The sequence below is a fragment of the Sminthopsis crassicaudata genome, chromosome 4 (assembly GCF_048593235.1).
Source record: "Sminthopsis crassicaudata isolate SCR6 chromosome 4, ASM4859323v1, whole genome shotgun sequence".
In the NCBI taxonomy this organism is placed as follows: Eukaryota; Metazoa; Chordata; class Mammalia; order Dasyuromorphia; family Dasyuridae; genus Sminthopsis; species Sminthopsis crassicaudata.
This window is the reverse complement of record NC_133620.1, coordinates 195,090,768-195,111,546: the sequence shown is the minus strand read 5'-3', so window position 1 is coordinate 195,111,546 and position 20,779 is coordinate 195,090,768. Positions and strand designations below refer to the sequence as shown.

Genomic DNA, 20,779 nt, shown 5'->3' with positions numbered 1-20,779 from the left:
TGAAAATGCAAAAGACTAAAGATACAAGAGAACTTCATGTTTGAAACAATACTGATGATCCTTTCCTCTGTCAACATTTGCATGAAAAATTGAGAGTTGACAGCATATACATTCTAAGAAGGGACTATGCTTAAACATCAGAAAACATAGAGCTAGAGATAAAAGAAAGCAACTTTTCCCCTACCAATCACCATTCTGGAATCCCTAAAAAAGAAGGCTCATTTACAACCCACATCAAAGATCAAATTTTTCTTCTTTAAAAAAAAAAAGTGTGAAAATAAAATAAAAAATAAAAGTGTGAGGGGGAATTTGGAAGCTATTTTTGAAGTAGCCATACCAGTCCAATCTGGGAAGTTATACTATTGCCTCAATTTGGATGTAGATTTGGAGATTTTATAATATTCCACTTTCATTGACAGCTTGTTATAAAGAATATCCTTTAATAAATCTTTTCTGTACACATAAGCCTTGTGTGTAGGTTTCCTTTCCTTCTTCCTATGTGGACACAGAGCTTTCACCCAATTATTTCTTTGGAGGAATTTATAAATGAAGGAATTGAAATGGATGGAAGAAAATGATCAATACTTCTTATTTCTAAATTCCTTGAACTCGCTTGTTACTCCAATTGCTAGAGAAAATTACTTTAATGATAGGCTTAGAATTCAAAATTCAAAATACTATTGACAGATTGCATAAAACATTGTCTGAACCTACTAAGATTATATTTAATGAGGATAAACATGTCTTATGCTTGATATGCTTGAGAAACTAACTTTATTAGTACAAGGTAGGGGAAGCATGGTTAGCCATTTATCTAAAAAGATCTGGGAATTGTAGTGGACTAAAAATGTCAAAGTAGAATATTTGGTTACAGATTTAATATAAAAGTTAAGTAAGAGATAAGGAAAAGGATGAGGAAAAAAGCATTTCTACAGTACCTACTATCTAACTGGTATTGGGTTAAGTATTTTTTATAAATGTTATCTCATTTGATCCTGATGAGGGAGGTGCTATTATTATCCCTCTTTTATAATTGAGGAAACTAAGGAAAACAGAGATTAAATTAGCTGCCAGGATCATTCAACTAGTAAGTATCTAAGACCAAATTTGTTTTGTTTTGTTTTCCTGAAGCAATTGGGGTTAAGTCATTTGCCCAGGGTCACACAGCTAGGAAGTATTAAGTGTCCGAAGTCAAATTTGAATTCCAGTCCTCCTGACTTCAAGGCTACCTAGCTATCTCCCTACAGTCAAATTTGAACTCAGGTAACAATGGGCAAGAGTTAATAGCAAATCATAATTGGCATAATGGAAAAAATTCATGGACTTCCAACCAGAAGATCCAGGTTCCTGTTCCAAATTTCTACCTTACCAGTTTTATAACCCTATGACAGTTGTCTTAACAAATGGGAAGGTCCTTTATGTGGAAGAGACAGGAGTTTGGCTGTTTGGCTACAGAAGGACCAGCAGTAGGAGCAATGAGTAGAAATGACAAAAGGACAGATTTAGGCTTGAGAAACTTCCTAAGTATCCCGAAGTGGTATGAGCTGCTGCAGGAGATAGGGAATTCCTCTTGGGGGATGTGCAAGCTGAGTCAAGACTACTACTAATTGGGAGTGTCATGGGGAGGGAGTGGGGGAAAATGCTTTTTCCAGGACAAGTTGGATGAGTTGGCCTCTGAGGACAGCTCTGAAATTTTGTTTCTGGGCATCTTATGTACTCCTGTATACTCTGTACATATTAACATTAGGTTATTTATTTTATTTTGAAGATTCCAACACAAATACTTGCCTTTTAGATGAAATGCTACATAGAGTAAGGCAGATCTCTTTACACTTTGGAAGGGAAATTTGGGCTTTAAGCAGCCTACTTCATTCATGGCTTTAATTAGAGAAGCAGCTGCACCCTGTAGAGAGAGGAAGCAGAGATTGTTGAGTTTTTGAAGATAGTTTATTATTATTCTTATGGTTAAAAGAAGAAAAATGCCTATTCTCTACTAAATCAAATAGCATTTGCAGAGTATAGGAGTCATTATGAGCAAGATTAATAAACTGTCATGATAAAGATGTAAAATATATTTAATTAAGTGTTGGTCTGTATAGGGGAGAGAGAGCTAACTGCAGAGCAGGAAAGTCTGAATTTAAGACTTTCCTTTAATATTGATTGGTGGTGTGAGCCTGGGTCACTCACTCAACTTCTGAGCATTCTTGGTAACTCTTTCTCATTTTGTAAATTGCAGAGAAAATGTCTATCTGACCTGCTCAGCTAGTATTTGTCAAATATGAAGCTGGATTTGAACTCAGGTTCCTCCTGATTCCAAGGGTGGAGCTCTATTTACTGTGACATCTAGGTGCCCCAAGTGTTTTTATTTTTAATCTACATTTTCATTGGTAGAGGGAGCTGCTCTTGAGGAGGAGCTGCTCTAACACTGAACTGATAAAGGCATCTTTATATTTATTTTTTAAAACTCAATTTTATTTTATTTTAAATTCTGAATTCTCTTCCTTCCATCCTCCTCCTGCTTTTTTACTCATTGAAAGGGCAAGAAAAGCAAAACCCATTACAAAGATATATGATAATGCAAAATAAATTTCCCTGTTACCAATGCTTCAAAAAACAAAGAGAAAGAAAAAAAGAGGGAGGATGAAAGGATTCTTAGGAACTCTAGTCAGTGTATCTATCGATCAGTTACTAAGTCTTTGATAAAGATTAAAATAAACCATAAATGACAAACACTGGAGGAAGAATAGGTACTTTAATGAATTGCTGGTGAAACTATGAACTGGTCCAATCATTCTAGAAAGCAATTTGGAATCATGCCCCCAAAGCTATTAAAATGTACATTTCCTTTAACTCAGATAAAATGCTACTAGGCCTATATCCCCAATGAGATCAAATAAAGAGGAAAAGGACTCATGTGTACAAATATGTTTATAACAGTTCTTTTTGTGATAGCAAAGAACTGGAAACTGAGGGGATGCCCATTGATTGGGAAATTTATGGCATATGAATGTGATGTAAAAGAAGAAATGGATAAAGGAGATATAGAAATAATGTGTAAGAATGATAAAGGCGATGGTTTCAGAAGAACCTGGGAAGAAGTGCAAAGTGAAGTGAGCGGCACCAGGAGAAAAATTTATATATTAACAATGTTATAAAGACAAGCTATTTTGAAAGACAAAGTAACTCACATCAACAGTGATCAATCACAATTCCAAAGAATTCATAATGAAACATGTTGTCCACATCCAGATAGAGAACTAATGGATTCAAATGCAGATTGAAACAGTTTTTCTTCTTCTCTTCCTTCTTTCTCCTCTCTTCCTTCCTCCCTCTCTCCCTCCCTCTCTCCCTTCCTCCCTCCCTCAACTCTCTTCCTTCCTTCCTTCCTTCCTTCCTTCCTTCCTTCCTTCCTTCCTTCCTTCCTTCCTTCCTTCCTTCCTTCCTTCCTTCCTTCCTTCCTTCCTTCCTTCCTTCCTTCCGTCCTTCCTTCCTTCCTTCCTTCCTTCCTTCCTTCCTTCCTTCCTTCCTTCCCTTAGATTTCTCCATCCTCTTAAGCTGCCCATGGCTACAAAAATGATTTGCTATGACTTTTTTTTTTTTTTTTTTTGCTTTACAAGTAAGAATTCAGTCTGGTGCATTTTCTAAATTGTTGGAGAAGGGTCAGTTGGTAGCTAGGTTGTAAAGATTATTTTTATCCCCCTATCTTGACTTTACCTTCTCTGGGTATCTTCTGTGTCCTATCCTTACCAAGTCTCAGTAGTTCACCACAATTATAACATATTGATGAAATAAAGGATAAACTTCAGCCTTTAATACTGAAGTGTGAGTCTTTAATTTCATTCGCCATTGAATTTAGTGATTTTCAAGAATTGAGATTTCATTGACAAAATTAAAGATATTTCAGAATTAAAATTTAATTCTTCATTTATTTGTAACATGGAAGAAATGTAAGTTCAAAGATCAAGGAACTGGAAGACCTCAGACACTGTCTGGTCTAGAGATTCTTGGGGTCTGTGAACATTAACATATTTAAATATTTTTATGACTATAATTGGCTTCCTTTGTAAAATTGTGTATTTTATTTAATGCATTTAATATTGATAGAGGTTTGACTAGTCAAAAGGATGCATAATGCAAATGAAAAGATAAACTGCTAATACGTTCCAACTCCTCATTTTATATAGAGGAGTAAAATGAGAACCAAAAAGGTGAAGAGACAGTTAAAGTCACACAAGGAGTTAAAGAAATGGGATTCAAACCTAAGCCATCTAATTCTAATCCAATGCTCTTTCTAAACATCAATTCAAATCCAGTGCTTTTTCTAAACTAACTTCAATTCAACTCTTTCTACTCTAACATTACCCAAAAATAGTGCGAGGAAGACCCAAACTCATGAGTTCATTGATCCATCAAATAATCCACTGAAATAAAAATGATGTTTAAAGAAAAGTAAATGGAAACTTGCATGCTTCTATTGATCGAATTTGTATCTATTTACATAGAACAAAGCAAGAAACTACAATATACCTGTTCCAAGTATCCAGGCAAAGGAAGACTGGTGAGTGATATTGGATGTTTAATTGGAGGGAGTTTGTTTGGAAGTTTCTGATTCCAGTATTTCTCTGGTAATCTGCAAAAATAAAATGTCCAAAGCTAATTGCATAATTTCCTTCCCCTTCTCTTGTCTACAATCTCGTATTCTACATACATATGTCTATTTATATGTTTACACACATATAAACATGCAGATTAAAAAAAAGCAAAATGCAAAGGTAAAAAATTCACCAATTTACCTCAAAAATTTCTGCAGTTTGTCTTCATTCTCACAAAAGTATATACAATCACGATATTCCAAAGCATATTCAATCTTTCCAGGAATTAGGGCTTCATATCTGAGAAGCAGAAAAAGAATGACCCTGAGTATAAACATTGAGTTGTTTTGCTTGTGTCCGATTCTATATGCCTCCATTTGGGCTTTTCTTGGCAAGGAGACTGGAGTGGTCCTTCTCTGATGTATTAAAATCAAATGAATTAAGTGCCTTGACCAGGATTATATACTAGTAAATGTTTGAGACCAGATTTGAAATCAGGTCCTCTTAACTTCAGTGCCAGGATACTTTATCCATCATATTGACTAATTTATTGACTATAGTGGTATGTAACTAAACATTTAAATGGGAATTTTATTTTAAAATTTTAATTAGAAAAATTTTTTAAAGAGTAGATCTCCCTATTTCTCCTAGGCTGGAAGAACAGCAGCTACTCATGGGCCCAATATCTTTAAGGCTGGGTATGGGAACTTTGACTTAGACTTGTTTTACTCTAAATACATTTATGACATATACATGTATTTACAGGTGTTCAATGATCCATCAAATAATCTGAATGAATATTGTATAATAGACATAATATGTTCATTCATCTGAATAAATATACATTACATAATTATCTTTTCAATGAATAAACATTTATTTTCTTTCTACATCTTACTCCTCCCCTCAATGAAAAGAAAAAAAAAACAAACAAAATCCTCATAAGAACTATACTTAATCAAGTAAAACAAATTCCTACATTGGTCACATAAAACATAATGTCTCATTCTGCATTTTGAATTCATTACCTCTCTGTCAAGTGGTGGGAAGTATTCTTTATTATTAGTCATTTGGAATCATGATTGGTCATTGAATTAATCAAGGTTTATCAATTTATTCATTAGGTAGTTTTTCAAACTTGTTTTTCTTTATAGTGTTTTTATTGTAAAAATTGTTCTTTTTCTGCTTACTTCACTCTCCATCAGTTCATAAAGTCTTTCCAGGTTATTCTGAAACTATGCTTTTTATTAATTTTTATGAAACAGTGATGTGTAATTAATTTATATAATTGTTTGTCTCTTTCCCAATTGATGCCAATACTTTTAATTTCCAGTATTTTTCAATGACAAAAAAGCTGCTCTAAGTATTTTATCTATATCTATATAGGCCTTTTTCCTTTCTTTGCTTTCTTTAGGGTAGAGCCAGTCTTATTTTACTACCCATGAAACTTTATAGGTTGGAAATAAAATATCCCCCCCCAATAATGAATTAGAAAATTTTTGTTAGGGGACAGATGAAAAAGTCATGGTTATGATGGAATAATATTGTGCTATAAGATATGATGAAAGAGATGGTTTCAGAGAAACCTGAGGAGATGAATACGAACTGATGCAACATGAAGTAAAAAGAACCAAGAGAACAATTTATGCAATAACAATGTCACTGAAAATCAAACAACTGTGAAATATTGTATATCTCTGACTGATGCCACAATTTCAGAGGACTCATGATGAAAAATGCTTCCTAACTCCTCACAGAAACACAATAGACCCAAAGAAAATTGAAATATAGATATATATTATTGACATATAGTTATGCATAATTGACATAATTCACACATATACATACATGTACTTTGTGGACATGACTATACATGTTTGTAATGTATTTGTTTTATTTTTTTTTCTCAATAGGCAAAAGAGAAGGAGATGATAAGAAGAAAAGCCTGACTTTTGATGATAAAAAGATAAAAATTTAATTAAAAAACAAAATGAATTTTTATTAATAGTTTAAGATTATTTAGAACACACCAGGAAAAGTCATTGTTTTACCTTTGTTTCCCATCCAGGTAAGTGATTGGACAATATCCCTGAAGTTCTGCACTTTTAGGGAATCTGTTTTTTACTTCTGGCACTGTTAACCTTTTGGGTAATAGCTCTTGAGGTGGGAGAGGATTGGGTGCTAATGGAGGCACATATAATTCTGGGTTTTCCAGGAATTTCTGTAGTAAAAGAATTGAGTGATGTGAAAATATTTATAACAAATACAAAATAAACATTTTTTGAGGTTCTTTTGTTACTGATTTTAGTTTCCAATAGGAATTTCGAGAAATATTTACTTTAATCCCAGCTTAAGCTTTTTTTCTTGCCCATTTTCCCTATTAAATGGATGGCAGCATTAAATAGCAGGAACAGTTTTGCATTTCTAGAACTTGGAACCTGGTTTTGGATTCTGGCCCTGCTTAAATTAACTAATTTTGCCGGTAACTTAATTTCTCTGGGCTATTAATTACTTATCTTTAAAACAAGCTTTCTCACTCTATGATTGCTATTTAAACAGGCAAGATCCAGCACTTAACCACAGTGCCTGGCACATAGTAGGTACTTAATAGTTGTTTATTGGCTGTAGTAAGCACTAAATGCTTTCTGACTGATGACTAATAAACAAGATAAAGATAAGTTCTACTTACAGAGAATACTGGTATAAATACACATATACATATATATATGTATATATATATATATACAAATATATATATATATTTACTTTATATGTTAAAAATTGAGTTCAGACATATTGAATTACCTTTCAGATTACCAATCTATGTAGATTTTGGTGTGCATCTTAAACAGAATACAAATAAATAATGTTTCATGTTTATTCAGTGCTTTACAGTTTGCAAAGTATTTTGTTTAAAATAGTCCTTTAAAGTAAGTAATGCAAGTACTATTATTCTCATTTTGCAAGTAAGGAAACTAATGATCAGGGAAGTTGTTACTTGTCCAAGGTCACTGAGGGAAAGAACCAGGGCTTGAGTCTAGTTCTTCATCTGTTATGCTATTTGGTATCAGATAGTGGTCTAAGTATAATGAACTTAGCCTCAGCAGGGAACAAGTAATCACCCTGAGTTCTATTTAACCAGAAATGAGTCAGGCAGGTGTTAAAAATTCAAATTATCCTAAGACCAAAAACAAAAAGAAAAACTAGGCATGTATACATGAGGAAAACACGTCAGTTCTTGAATTTGGAATATACTTACATCCAGTTCTACTTTAGAAGCCATTTTATAATAGTGTCCTCTGAATTCAGCTGAAAATTCTAGGGAGTTGCTTATAGAGCAGTCAATCAGTTCACCCTTTTCTGCCAAACTGACGGGACAATATTCTCCAAATTCTCCCAGTCGAGAATTCAGCTCTTGAGGAGTGATGCAGAGCTTGTTAATGCTTGCAGCTTTCCCTGTTGTTAATGAATTAAAGTGTTTTTCTATATTGTATAATTTTTTCACATGCAATTTAGAATTAGAACAGAAGCACTTTATAGTATTTGTTTTGGGGGACAGAGCTAACACCTACTCAATAGGTTTTGTGCTTGAGGGTGTCATGTTGAAATAGTTGTATTTAAATACATGTCTATTTCTTTGTGTTGATGATACTGATAATGATGAAAATCATTAGGAGCAGCATTCCTAATAAACTGTTACTCTACTGCATGATTATTTATTGTGAAAACTATAACATAGCAAACATTTATCAAATCCCTAAACTATTTAAGCTATTTACACTTAATACCACTAAACTATCTTATTAATTTTTGACACTGCCATTTCATGGAATGCTTAGGTTTATCTTCTTACTAATTCTTCCAGATTTTACTTGGAGAATTTTTGGTTATCTATAAGTTTCTGTACAAACTTTTGATTTTGATATTTTTATGTAGCTTTATGAAATACTTTGGAGGAAGAATATAACATTTTGTGCATTTGACATATGGGAGGGCACCTCTGAAATGTCCATTTGCTTTGAAAATGTTCAGGACTATTTTTACAACTCAATACAAAAATAACAATTTCTGACAAATATACAACAATGAATAGTTTATACTGCTTGAACAAGGACCATCAAAGCAATAGGTTTTGTGCTATCATTTAGGAAGTTAAAACTAGGCTTGGAACACATCTGGAGAATTTGTTATTTTAAATATATATATACATATATACATATATATATATATAAATATATTGGGCATTTAAAGGACATTATATAAATGTATGTATAATGTTCTTTAAATGCCCAGAATCTATATTCAACTTCTTAGTTACATCACACCTAATGAGGGAACTTGTGAGCTTGGATTTTACTTGAAGTACAGTTATATTTCTGTCTTAAGTTAAATAAGGCTTCTCCTGTTCCCAAATGGGTGTGTGTGTGTGTGCATGACATGTTTACTATGGTCATACTTTCAATATGTATTAGGTGACTTTTACATTACAATCAGACCTTTGTATGGATTGCAAATTGTTTACCAACTCTTCCAAGTTTTCCTTCCCTGTAATCTAGTCACATAAAACATAAATTCCTAAGTTTCTGACTTTTGCCCTAGACTAAATCTGGGGCTTCAATCCTTGCTTTAGCCCTCCTCCATTTACAGAGAAACTCGAGTTAGTTCCAGAATATCAGCATTCATTCAAGAGCATAGATCTAGACCTAGGAGGTCAGAGGTAATCTATTCCAATTCCTTCACTTTAAAGGTCTAGAAAGGATGGCTCAAGGATGGGAAGTAAAATTGCCCAAGATCAGATAGTAAGCATCAGAGGCAGGATTTTAAGCCAGATCATCTGACTGAAGAGTTGATTTGTTCCCCCATATTCTCCCTCCTTAACCTCTCCCCAACTCCCTGTTCCTTCCCTACTGTCTAAACCTACCCAGTCCTTCCTAATTCTTAAGAAGACCTGGCTAGGTCCTAGCCAAAGCTTCAAAATACCTCTCCTGAATTTCTTAGTCAAAGTCCTAGAAAAAGCTATTTACACTTAATACCACTAATCTTCTCCCACTCTTTTCTCAACCCTTTGAGATCTGGCTTCTGACTTCATCACTTCACTCAGACTACTCTTTCCACAGTTATCAATGATCTGTCAATTATAATTCCTTTTTCAGTCCTCATCCTTCCTGACCTCTCTTCAGCCTTTCACACTAATGATCACTCTCCTCCCTAGTTTTGTGTGACATTGTTTTATCTTGGTTTTTCTCTTACCTGTCTGATGTTACAGAATCGCCTTTGTTGTTCATCAACTAGTCCATTCCCACTAACCATAGGTATTCCCTAATGGTCTGTCCTAAACCTCTTTTTTCTCCCTCTATATTATTTTACTTGATGATCTCATCAGTTTTCATTAGTTCAGTTACTATCTCTCTGAAGAGGATTCCCGGAGTTGTATACATCCAGTCTTAGTCTTTCCTGCATCACCAACTACCTGCTGGACATTTCCAGGAATGTAGAAATGGATATCTCAAATTCAACCTGCTAAACTAGTCATCAAGGTTCACAATCTTAGTATCTTTTTTTTGATTCCTCACTTTCCCTTATCTCACATATCTGCTCAGTTTCTAAAAACTCAGAATGAGTAGGCATAAATGTATAGATAGGTCTAAGAATCATCAGGCTAGCTATTATAATTAAATCTAGGGTATCTGGAGAGATAAAGTAAGTCAGAGATTGTAGAGAGAGAAAAATAGCTTCAAAGGCTAGAACCTTGGAGAACAAGCAAGTTGGAGTATGAGATACAGATAATGATCCAGCAAGGAAGACTGAAAAGAACCGCTCAGATAGGTAGAAGACTCAGAAGAGAGAAGTGTCAATCAGCTTAGAAAGAACATCCTGGAAGAGAAAGTGCTCAAAAGTCAAAAACTGCAGCAGTATCAAGAACAAGAAGGATGAAGATAAAGAAAAGTTAATCAGATTTGGCAATTATGAGAACAATGATAACTTTAGGAAAAGCACTTTCAGTGGAGTGATGAGGTCAGAAGCTAGACTGCAGAGAGCTGAGAAATGAGTGGGGGGGAGAGGAAGTGAAGATAACAAATGTAGAAGCTTTTTTCTGAGGAATTTGGCTGAAAAAAATGGAGGAGAAACATAAGGTGATATGAAATGACACTTGGGATCTGATAGAATCTAGGGAAATTTTTTAAAAATTGGGGAAATGGGCACATCTATAGACAGCAGAGGAGCTGATAGGGAAAAATTTAAGGGGAGGGTGTATGTGTGTATCTGTCTGTCTCTTTGCCACTGCTTGTGACAGACAGCTGAGCTGGAGCCAGAGAAGAGAGATGAAAGAGAGAGGAAAATGATAAGAGTAAAATCTAAACAAAAAAACATAGAAAGGGAAAAGGTGAAGAGCATAAGATGAGGAGTTGGACTTGGGGAAGAGAAAGATCATTTTTTTATCAAAAGACTAGAATAATGGAAAAGATGGTCAGGTAGTTGCTCTGTGGATAGAGTTTTAGGCTTGGAATCAAGAAGAATCATCTTCATGAGTTTAAAACTCTCCTCAGACACTAATTAGCTGTATGACTCTGGGAAAGTCACTTAACCCTGTTTGCCTTAGTTCCTCATCTGTAAATGAGTTGGAGAAGGAAATGGCAAACCACTTCGGTGTCTTTGCCAAGAAAATCCCAACATGGGGTCACAATAAGTCGGATATGACTGAAATGACTGAACAATAAAATGGAAAAAAAGAATAGAACATGATATCAAGGAGTTCTGAAATAAAAAAAAAAAAGAATTCCATCTTTATGACAAATGGCCTCTATTTTTTCAGTATAGTATGATACAAGGACCTCAGCTGAAAGGGTTTAGGGAAGAAGTGGTGTGGGAGGTTTGGGGAGAGAAGAGAAGTCTTAAAACAGCCTCTGTGTGGGGAATGAGGTGGACAACCAATTAGAGAGGAATAAAATCATTACTTTGTTTCAGTGACAGCCCAGAAAAGTTATGTTTAAATTTGTGACCTTCAAAAAAGCTAATAATCCTGTCACTATATGACATAGTACTTTAAATTTTATAAAATGCCAAGCACACAGTTAGGACATAAATCCTTCTTGTATAAACAATCAATTGATTATAGATATATTTGATGAATAGAATCTATTCAAAATTATTTAAATATGCTATGTATTTAAAACACTAACATTCCTAAAATAAATATATAAAATATATATTTGAGAGGCAGAACTTTGTTGTAGTAGCAACATTGTTTTCTTACCAGCTCTTATCCTTTCCAAATATAGCTGGATCCGTTTATTCATCAACTGAACATTCTTAAGCACTTCATTCCACACCCACCATTTGCTGTGAAATCCATCAATATAATACCAGTTCTGATGTTCTTCCTCATAGAATTCCTTAATAATAGCTCTGTGTTTGTTTAGACATGAGATCTTGACAGACAAAATCTGTGAGCTGTCATGTAGTGGATAAGGAAAACTACTAAAAAAGATAAGAAAGAAAAATGTTGTTGCATATATTTTCCTAAAAACAAGTTTAAGGTTGGCAATTGTGTAAATGAATTTGATTTCAATAATAACATACTATTTTATACTTTAAATTCCTTATTCTGGAGCATGTTCTCAATAATTTAGAAATATTTCTGTTAATAGGAATAGTTACTAGACATTTCTATTTTTATCATGAAAATAAATTCCAAAAAACATATCTTTTAACAGTAATGATCAAATAAAAGCAATCTATTCTTTAGATTTAGCAATTATATTTCATCTTTCATTTCATTTCATAGACCAATTTTTTAAATTAATTAATTTAATTTTTTTATTAATAGTTTTTATTTACCAGATATTTGCATGGGTAATTTTACAACACTGACAATTGCCAAACCATTTGTTCCAATTTTTCCCCTCCTTCCCCCCCTCCCAGATGTCAGGTCGACCAATACATGATAAATATGTTAGAGTATAAATTAAATACAATATATCTATACATGACCAAACAGTTGTTTTGCTGAACAAAAAGAATCAAACTTTGAAATAGTGTACATTTAGCCTGTGAAGGAAATAAAAAATTAGACAAAACTAGAGGGATTGGAAATTCTATGTGGTGGTTCATAGTCATCTTCCAGAGTTCTTTCGCTGGGTGTAGTTGGTTCAGTTCATTACTGCTCTATTGGAACTGATTTGGTTCATCTCATTGTTGGAGAGGGCCACTTCCATCAGAATACATCCTCATACAGTATCATTGTTGAAGTGTATAATGATCTTCTGGTTCTGCTCGTTTCACTTAGCATCAGTTGATGTAAGTCTCTCCAAGCCTCTCTGTATTCCTCCTGTTGGTCATTTCTTACAGAACAATAATATTCCATAATATTCACATACCACAATTTATTCAGCCATTCTCCAATTGATGGGCATCCATGTAGTTTCCAGTTTCTGGCCACCACAAAGAGGGCTGCCACAAACATACAGATCCCTTTCCCTTCTTTAAGATTTCTTTGGGATATAAGTCCAGTAGTAACACTGCTGGATCAAAGGGTATGCACAGTTTGATAGCTTTTTGAGCATAGTTCCAAATTGCTCTCCAGAATGGCTGGATGTATTCGCAGTTCCACCAACAATGTATCAGTGTCCCTGTTTTCCCACTTCCCCTCCAACATTCTGCATTATCTTTCCCTGTCATTCTAGCCAATCTGACAGGTGTGTAGTGGTATCTCAGAGTTGTCTTAAATTGCATTTCTCTGATTATTAATGATTTGGAGCATCTTTTCATATGACTAGAAATAGTTCCAGTTTCTTTATCCGAGAATTGTCTGTTCATATCCTTTGACCATTTATCAATTGGAGATTGGCTTGATTTCTTATATATTAGAGTCAATTCTCTATGTATTTTGGAAATGAGGCCTTTATCTGAACCTTTGACTGTAAAAATGTTTTCCCAGTTTATTGTTTCCCTTCTAATCTTATCTGCATTGATTTTGTTTGTACAAACACTTTTCAATTTGATATAATCAAAGCTTTCTGTTTTGTGATCAATAATGACCTCTAGTTCTTCTTTGGTCATGAATTCATTCCTCTTCCACAGGATAGACCAATTGTTTTGAAGATTAGAAAGCAAAATCTAGGCTTATTTTCTATTTCAGATTTTTGAAAATCAGCCAAGTATATTTAATATTTGGTCAACCTAGTTGTTGCTATATACTGTATTTTTAGGACCCTCTGCCATTTAAATTGTCTTAGGAAGATTCTGAAGATGATCAGAAGGAATAAGATATCAGACACTGAGGTCCTTTCTCAAACTAAACTGACAAGCATTCAAATTCCAGTGCAGAGAATGCAAGTTTGATGGGCTGGCCAAGTTGTTTGAATGCCAAATATAAGCTTACCTAAAAGACTGTTTCATGGAGAACTCACATAGAGCAAGTGCTCACATGGTGACCAGAAAGAGCAATACAAGGACACTCTCTTAAGAACTCTGGAATTGATTGGATGATATGGAAGACTGGTACAGGACTGTCTAATATGATACACCATCATCAGAGAAAATGCCGTGATTTATGGACAAAGCAGAATTGAGGTAGTTCAGAAAAACTCAAGATAAGCAAAGTTACAGAACCCACCCCAATTGTTCACATGGACAATTTGTGTCTGTGGTAGCGTTCTGATCTCGTATTGGTCTGATCAACCATAGTTGAACTACTATAACTTGATTCTAACATAGTAATGCCATTTTGTTCCTCTTTGAGAATAAAGGACAACAATCAATCAACCAACCAAGGTCACTGCCATCTACCACAAAACATTCCTCTTTCTTCTTGTTGTTCAGTAATTTCAATCTTATCTGACTTCACATGATCCCATTTGAGGTTTTCTTGGCAAAGACACTGGAGTGGTTTGCAATTTCTTTCTCCAGATTATTTTACTGATGAGGAAACTGAGGCAAATAGGAGTGACTTTGCCAGGGTCACCTAGCTTATAAGTATCTGATGTCAACATTTGAACCTAGGACTCAAATGTTATAAAGAATGTGTATCCAGTAAACAACCACAACAAGATTATGTGATGATCAATTCTGATGAATGTGGCTCTTTTCAACAACGAGGTGATTTAAGGCTATTCCAACAGGCTTGTGATGGAGAGAGCCATTTGAATCCAGAGGAAAAACTATGGAGACTGAATATGGATCACAACATAGTTTTTTCACCTTTTTTGTTGTTGTTTGCTTACTTTTTGTTTTCTTTCTCATTTTTCCCCTTTTTGATCTGATTTTTCTTGTGTAGCATGATAAATGTGGAAATATGTATAGAAGAATTGCACATGTTTAATATATATTGAATTACTTGCTATCTAAGGGAGGGGGATGGAAGGAAGGGAGAGAGAAAAATTTGTTACACAAGGTAAAAGTTGAAAACTATCTTGGCACGCATTTTGAAAATAAAAAGCTATTAATAAAAAGAGAAGAATGTGTCTCCAGATATTGGAGGACTAGGGGATACTTTGGCAAAGGACATAAACATTCCTCATAATAGTTAATTAGGTTGATTAAGTGATGGTGGAATATTAGCCACTCAAGGGAATTGATGATTTAAGGGTGATACTGACTATAACTGGTGATTGATATTGAGAACACCCCAGAACAAGAGCTTGGGCCAACTTTAGAGAAAAACTTTCCAAACCCTCAGGGGTACCCTTAGAACCTAGAGGAGATGTAATTTATAACATGCATTGCTATATTTTATTTGCTTTAGGGGATCTGATTATGAATGTGAGTTGTAAAGGGAATTTTGGACAAACTACTACCAAGTAAATAAATAAAACTCAGGAGATCTTTATCTCCAGAGATGGGAAGCCCAACCAGAACCAGATACACATTCAAGTTCTTGTTAAAACTGAGTTAGCCAAAGTACAGTATGAATACTCATAAAGACCAGGAGCTCACTGATCAATTCTAATCACCCCTAGAATAGAGTTAAAATAGAGTTAAAAGTATTATCATCATCCAAAACACATACTTGTTTAGTTTTATTTGATACATGCCAAAGAATATTTTTTAAAAACTAAAACTTGTATTATATTTTATGTAGAGGAAGAAGGGAATGTTTTTGGAGGCAACTGTGGATGAAATATTTTCATGAGATTATTTAATAAATAAGGTAGGTTAGGCAGAAAGAATGTTTTTATCCCTCAATTCAAGTCTTAGAGGCAACTATTTTTCTTCTACATGAAATCTTTAATTCTATTGCATTTTAATTTGGATGACTACAGGTGATTAGGATTATGCCATTACTTCCCAATTTAAAGCCCTTTCTCAGCTTTACTTTCTTTATGATAGTTCCAACCTTTCAGAGTTCTGGTAAGGATTAAATAAGGTGTGCAAATTTTTTCCAAACCTTAAAATGCTATATAAATTCTAGTTAGAAGTGTGTATTTATATTATTCTGTGATACTCAAAGCTATACTGTCGTTGACTTCATGGAGAGAGGAGACAAATTTCTTATTTATCACAACTGTATTTGCTAGGAGGCAGTTGGGTGACATAGAGAATAGTGCTGGATCTGAATTCAAATACAGTCTCAGATATTTATTAGTTGTGTAATTCTGGGCATGTTACTAAACCTATCTACTTCAGTTTCTTCATTTATAAAATGTGGATAATAATAACATTTGCTTCTTAGAGTTGTTGAGAAGATCAAATGAAATAATATTTATAAATATTAGCAAATTTTAAAGCATTACATAAATGCTATTATCATATGAACTTACACAAAATTAGTGATTGATATGTTTGCACAGCTAAAACTAGAACTTTATGAGTACTTTAAAAAATTCTTTATTAAATTTCATCGACAGCCACACAGTTTAAAAATAAATTAGTGACCACCTTACCTTTCAGAGGTCTGAATATCCAGAAGTGATCGTTTAAATATCTCTTTTGCAGGGACATCTAACTCAAAAATTATCACAGGAATGATACTTCTGGATTCCAAGAGGTTCACTTGTTGTTTTGTGACAGGATATCCATCAATTACAACCCTATTAAAAGAGAACTTTACTATATAAATCTCCTAATTTATTCTTATATATCATTAATATAGTTTCTTTCACATGAAGAAAAGAGTTGCTAGGTCCTAATAGAAATTCATTTAGTCAAGTAAAATAAGCAGCTTAATTGTGGACATGTTCTAAAATATGTCAAATATAAGCAGTATATTCCCCTCTCACAATTATGTAGTTTTTCCCTTTTCATTAGACTGTATTGTTTTCCTGAAGGTACACTGAAGTACTGCTGTTTGTATATTTCCCTTACATGTCTCATTAAGCCATAGATACCTATGAACAGGAATATGTCTTAGGGCAAATAGTAAACTTTACTGTATGCAGATTCAATCCAGGGCTTCTTAACCTCTTTTATTTTTTTCTTAAATGTGTTATGAACTCCTTTGGCAGTTTGGTGGAATCTAAGGACCATCATAATAAAATAAATATATATAGGATAGCAAAGGAAACCAATTTTAATGAAATAGTTATTAAAATATTTTAAAAACATTTGTTCACAGATTGGCCCCTGACTTAGCCAATTCAAGTATGAATCCAAGTGCTACAATCTAAATAGTGACCTATTTTGAGATTTTCTTTACCTTTGTTCTTGCTTAATGGCAAAATTTCCCTTAATTCAAAATCTTCTCTGAAAAAAGAGAAACTTTAAAGAGAAAACAGGAATACTTTGCCTTAAGGATCCACATGACCTATAAGTTCCACAAAACTCATTATATAGAATTGTATATTTATTTTATATACGATATATTTTATAGTTGTATATTTAATTTATGGAGGCTGTCAAAAGATGAGAGTTTAGGTACATAAGAGGATTTAGTTTATTTTGGATAGTTAGGCTTTTATAGGAATTAGTGAGATAATATAACACACAAGAAATACTGAATTTCAGCTATTTTTACCTTTTTAAACTATGTTATTCTATGAATAGGGTTGAAAAATTTGGTCCTGAAGCTGCTAGCGGCACTTGGACATTTCAGTCTGGCTAAGATGAATGAACTGGCTCTAAATGGCCTCAGCTTCCCCTCCTTCCCTTTCCCCTTCCCTCCATCTCTCTGTCCTTCCCTCCTTCCTTCTGCATTTTTAAATAGGATTTCAAACAACATTTTTCTATGAAAGTACAAATTCTGTCACAATTGTTGCAAGAATTCAGACTAAAGTCTTGTACTAATGTATATTCTTGGTTTTCATAGCCTTTCAGAATAATTGATGTTTAAAAACTTTTGAAAAACTGTCTTTCAGTAGAGATTCACCAAAATATAATGATCCATTTTGTACAAATTGTTATGATATGTTAACATTTTAAACATTATATATATTAACATCAGGAAGCTTACCCTGCAGTATTGCACACAGTATCCATCAAAGCAATTTCTAAAGCTTGGATAGCTAGCTCATCAGGTGCTGTCAGTCCTTTATAAAGGTGCCAGTTTAACATAAGTGCCAATTCTGTTTCTGGATAGTTGTTCAGTACCATACGCATGGCATCTCCTACTGACAAACGCAGTAAGCCATATTCCTTTGCAAATTTTTTGGCAACTGCAAAGCATAAATAGTATAAGATATTTTATTTTTTCTCATTATTTTTAAACTAATATTTTATTTTTCCCAATTGCATACAAAACCAAATTTTAACATTCACTTAAAAGAAAGTGAGTTCCAAGTTCTTTCCTTTCCTCCCTCCACTCTTCTCTTTCATAAATTTTGATATAAATTATGCAGGGGTAATCATGCAAAACATTTTTGATTATTCCTCATGTTATGGAAAAAAACATAGACCAAAAAAATCTAGAAAAAAAACCAAAGCGAAAAATAATATGCTTTGATCTGCATTTAGGCTCACCAGTTCTTTCTCTGGAAATGGATAGCATCTTTCATCATGAGTCCTTTGGAATTGTCTTGGAACATTGTTTTACTTAGAATAAGTCATTAATAATAAACCATTAATTATCACTATTAATGGATATAATGTTCTCTTGGTTCTACTCATTTCACTTTTCAAAAAAATTGTTTATTTAAAAAAGGTATAATAGAAAAAGGAAAGACAGAAAAGAAAAACAAAACAAAAAAGAACATTGTCACATGCCCCATAGAACATCAGGGAAGATTCAAAATATATAATAATAAATTATCAGTTCAAGAAAGGACATATAATACTAGAAGAAATTATATTTATCAAATGTAAAAATTGTTTTGAATATAACTAGGGAAATATTAAATAAACAAAATAAATTATATTCATGAATATCCTTTTTTCTTTGCTCTCTTATAGGTTTTTCTTTTTGTTCTCTGCTGTGCACTTTTTTACTTTATTCTTTTAGCCTTTCATCTTTTCCACTTCCCCCAAACAGGATATAGATATATTTACATATACATGTATAGATATATACATAAAACATATACATCCTCATACCCCCATGCACATACATGTACACACAAATATGTTTGTACATATACATTCACACTTACCTCGAGACCCACACACTTATTCATATATTCATATTCATACAGAGCTACATGCATATATATATCTACCTATAGTCAAATATATATACACACATACACATATACATATTTATTCATATCTACCTATATTCATATATATATATATAATATACACACATATATTTACACATTCATATAAACATGCATCTAAAACTACATTAGAATGACTGAAATATAATGTAGATTTCTCTCTTGATTGAATCTTTGTTTAACTGTATATGTATATGTGTCTGGGTATATGTAGTATTTCCTATTTAATCCATTCCTGAAGTGAGTTGGTTTTCAAAATTACAACCCCTCCTCTTCCTCTAATGCCTCTGTGTTTATTATAATTATTATCTTTTTGTAGGCAATTTTGCTTTTTAGAATTAGATCATAAAAAGCTCTGCCACAATCTTTCTTTTGAGATATCCAATTGCTGATGTCAATCTTAAACATGTGATATGCATTTATATGTAAAAAACCCACAATTTTTCCATGTTAAATTCCTGGAAATTAATATTTGGCTTTTATATGTTAATTTTTCTATTGAGTTCAGGTTTGGTTGAAAGAAAGTCCAGAAAATCTGCAAATTCATTGAATGTCCATTTTTTTTCATTCAATATTAAGGATAATATTGCTGGACATAATATTTTAGGCCTAGTTATTTTGATTATATATTTGATTCCAGGACCTATGATCTTCTATTGTGGCTTCTCATAAGTCCTTAACAATTCTAATTATAGCTCCAATGTATTTAAATTCTTTTTTCCTTGTTTCTTAAAAAATTTTCTCTTTGATTTGAGAGTTTCAAATTTGGCAATAATATTCTATGTTTTTTCCTTAAAGGATCTCTTTGAGGCAATGGGTGATTGGTGGATTTTTTCTATTTCTATTTTACCTTCATGTTTTATCACTCCAGGATAATTTTCTTAGATTATTTCTTGCATTATTGTGTTAAGCTTATTTTGATCACAACTTTCATATAGTCCAATTATTCTTATGTTTTCTTTTCTTGTTCTGTTCTCCAGATCTGTTGTTTTTCCTATAAGGTGTTTTATATTCTGTTCTATTTTTTATTCTTTATATTCTGTTTTGTTCTTTCTTTGTCTGTTATAACTTTACTGATTTCCCCTTGCCCAATTCTAATTTTCAAAGAGTTATTTTCATCTTTAAGACTGCTTCTACTTTTCTAGTTGATTAACTTGTTTTTTCATAATCTTGTTTTTCTTGATGAATCACTTATTTATTTTTAGTTTTTCCTCAATGTCTCTCATTTGATTTTTAAATTCTTTTTTTGATTATTCTATAAATTCTCTTTGTGCAGGGAGCCATTTAATGTTTCTCTTTGGTAGAAGAAGCATTTTTTATATTGGTGTCCTCTGAAAATGAACCCCAGTCTTCTCTATTTCTATGTTCTAGTTCTTTCTTCTTTGCTGATTCATTTTTTTAAAAATGAGAAGTATTAATGTAAGCACCTCTAACTATGGGATGGGGGACAGTGCCCCTTGATTTACTTAAGCTCTCTCCTCTGACCTGGAACCCCAAACAAATAGCTCCATTCTCCTGCAAGTGTTCAATGTCCCTGTTCTAATACCTCTGCACTCACCTGTTCTGCAGTTCTTTCTCTTCCAGGACCATGTCTTTGCAGCA

General features: G+C 33.2%; 1 protein-coding gene across 1 annotated transcript in view; it reads right to left on the bottom strand.

Annotated features, from left to right (window-relative positions):
• AK9 (adenylate kinase 9) overlaps window positions 1–20,779 on the bottom strand; it is a 117,233-nt gene that overhangs the window by 784 nt on the left and 95,670 nt on the right. Inside the window, 8 exon segments of the mRNA XM_074310124.1 lie at window positions 1,789–1,903; window positions 4,528–4,630; window positions 4,794–4,892; window positions 6,644–6,813; window positions 7,852–8,048; window positions 11,848–12,071; window positions 16,475–16,621; window positions 17,980–18,181. Coding sequence (XP_074166225.1) covers window positions 1,789–1,903; window positions 4,528–4,630; window positions 4,794–4,892; window positions 6,644–6,813; window positions 7,852–8,048; window positions 11,848–12,071; window positions 16,475–16,621; window positions 17,980–18,181 — 1,257 coding nt within the window.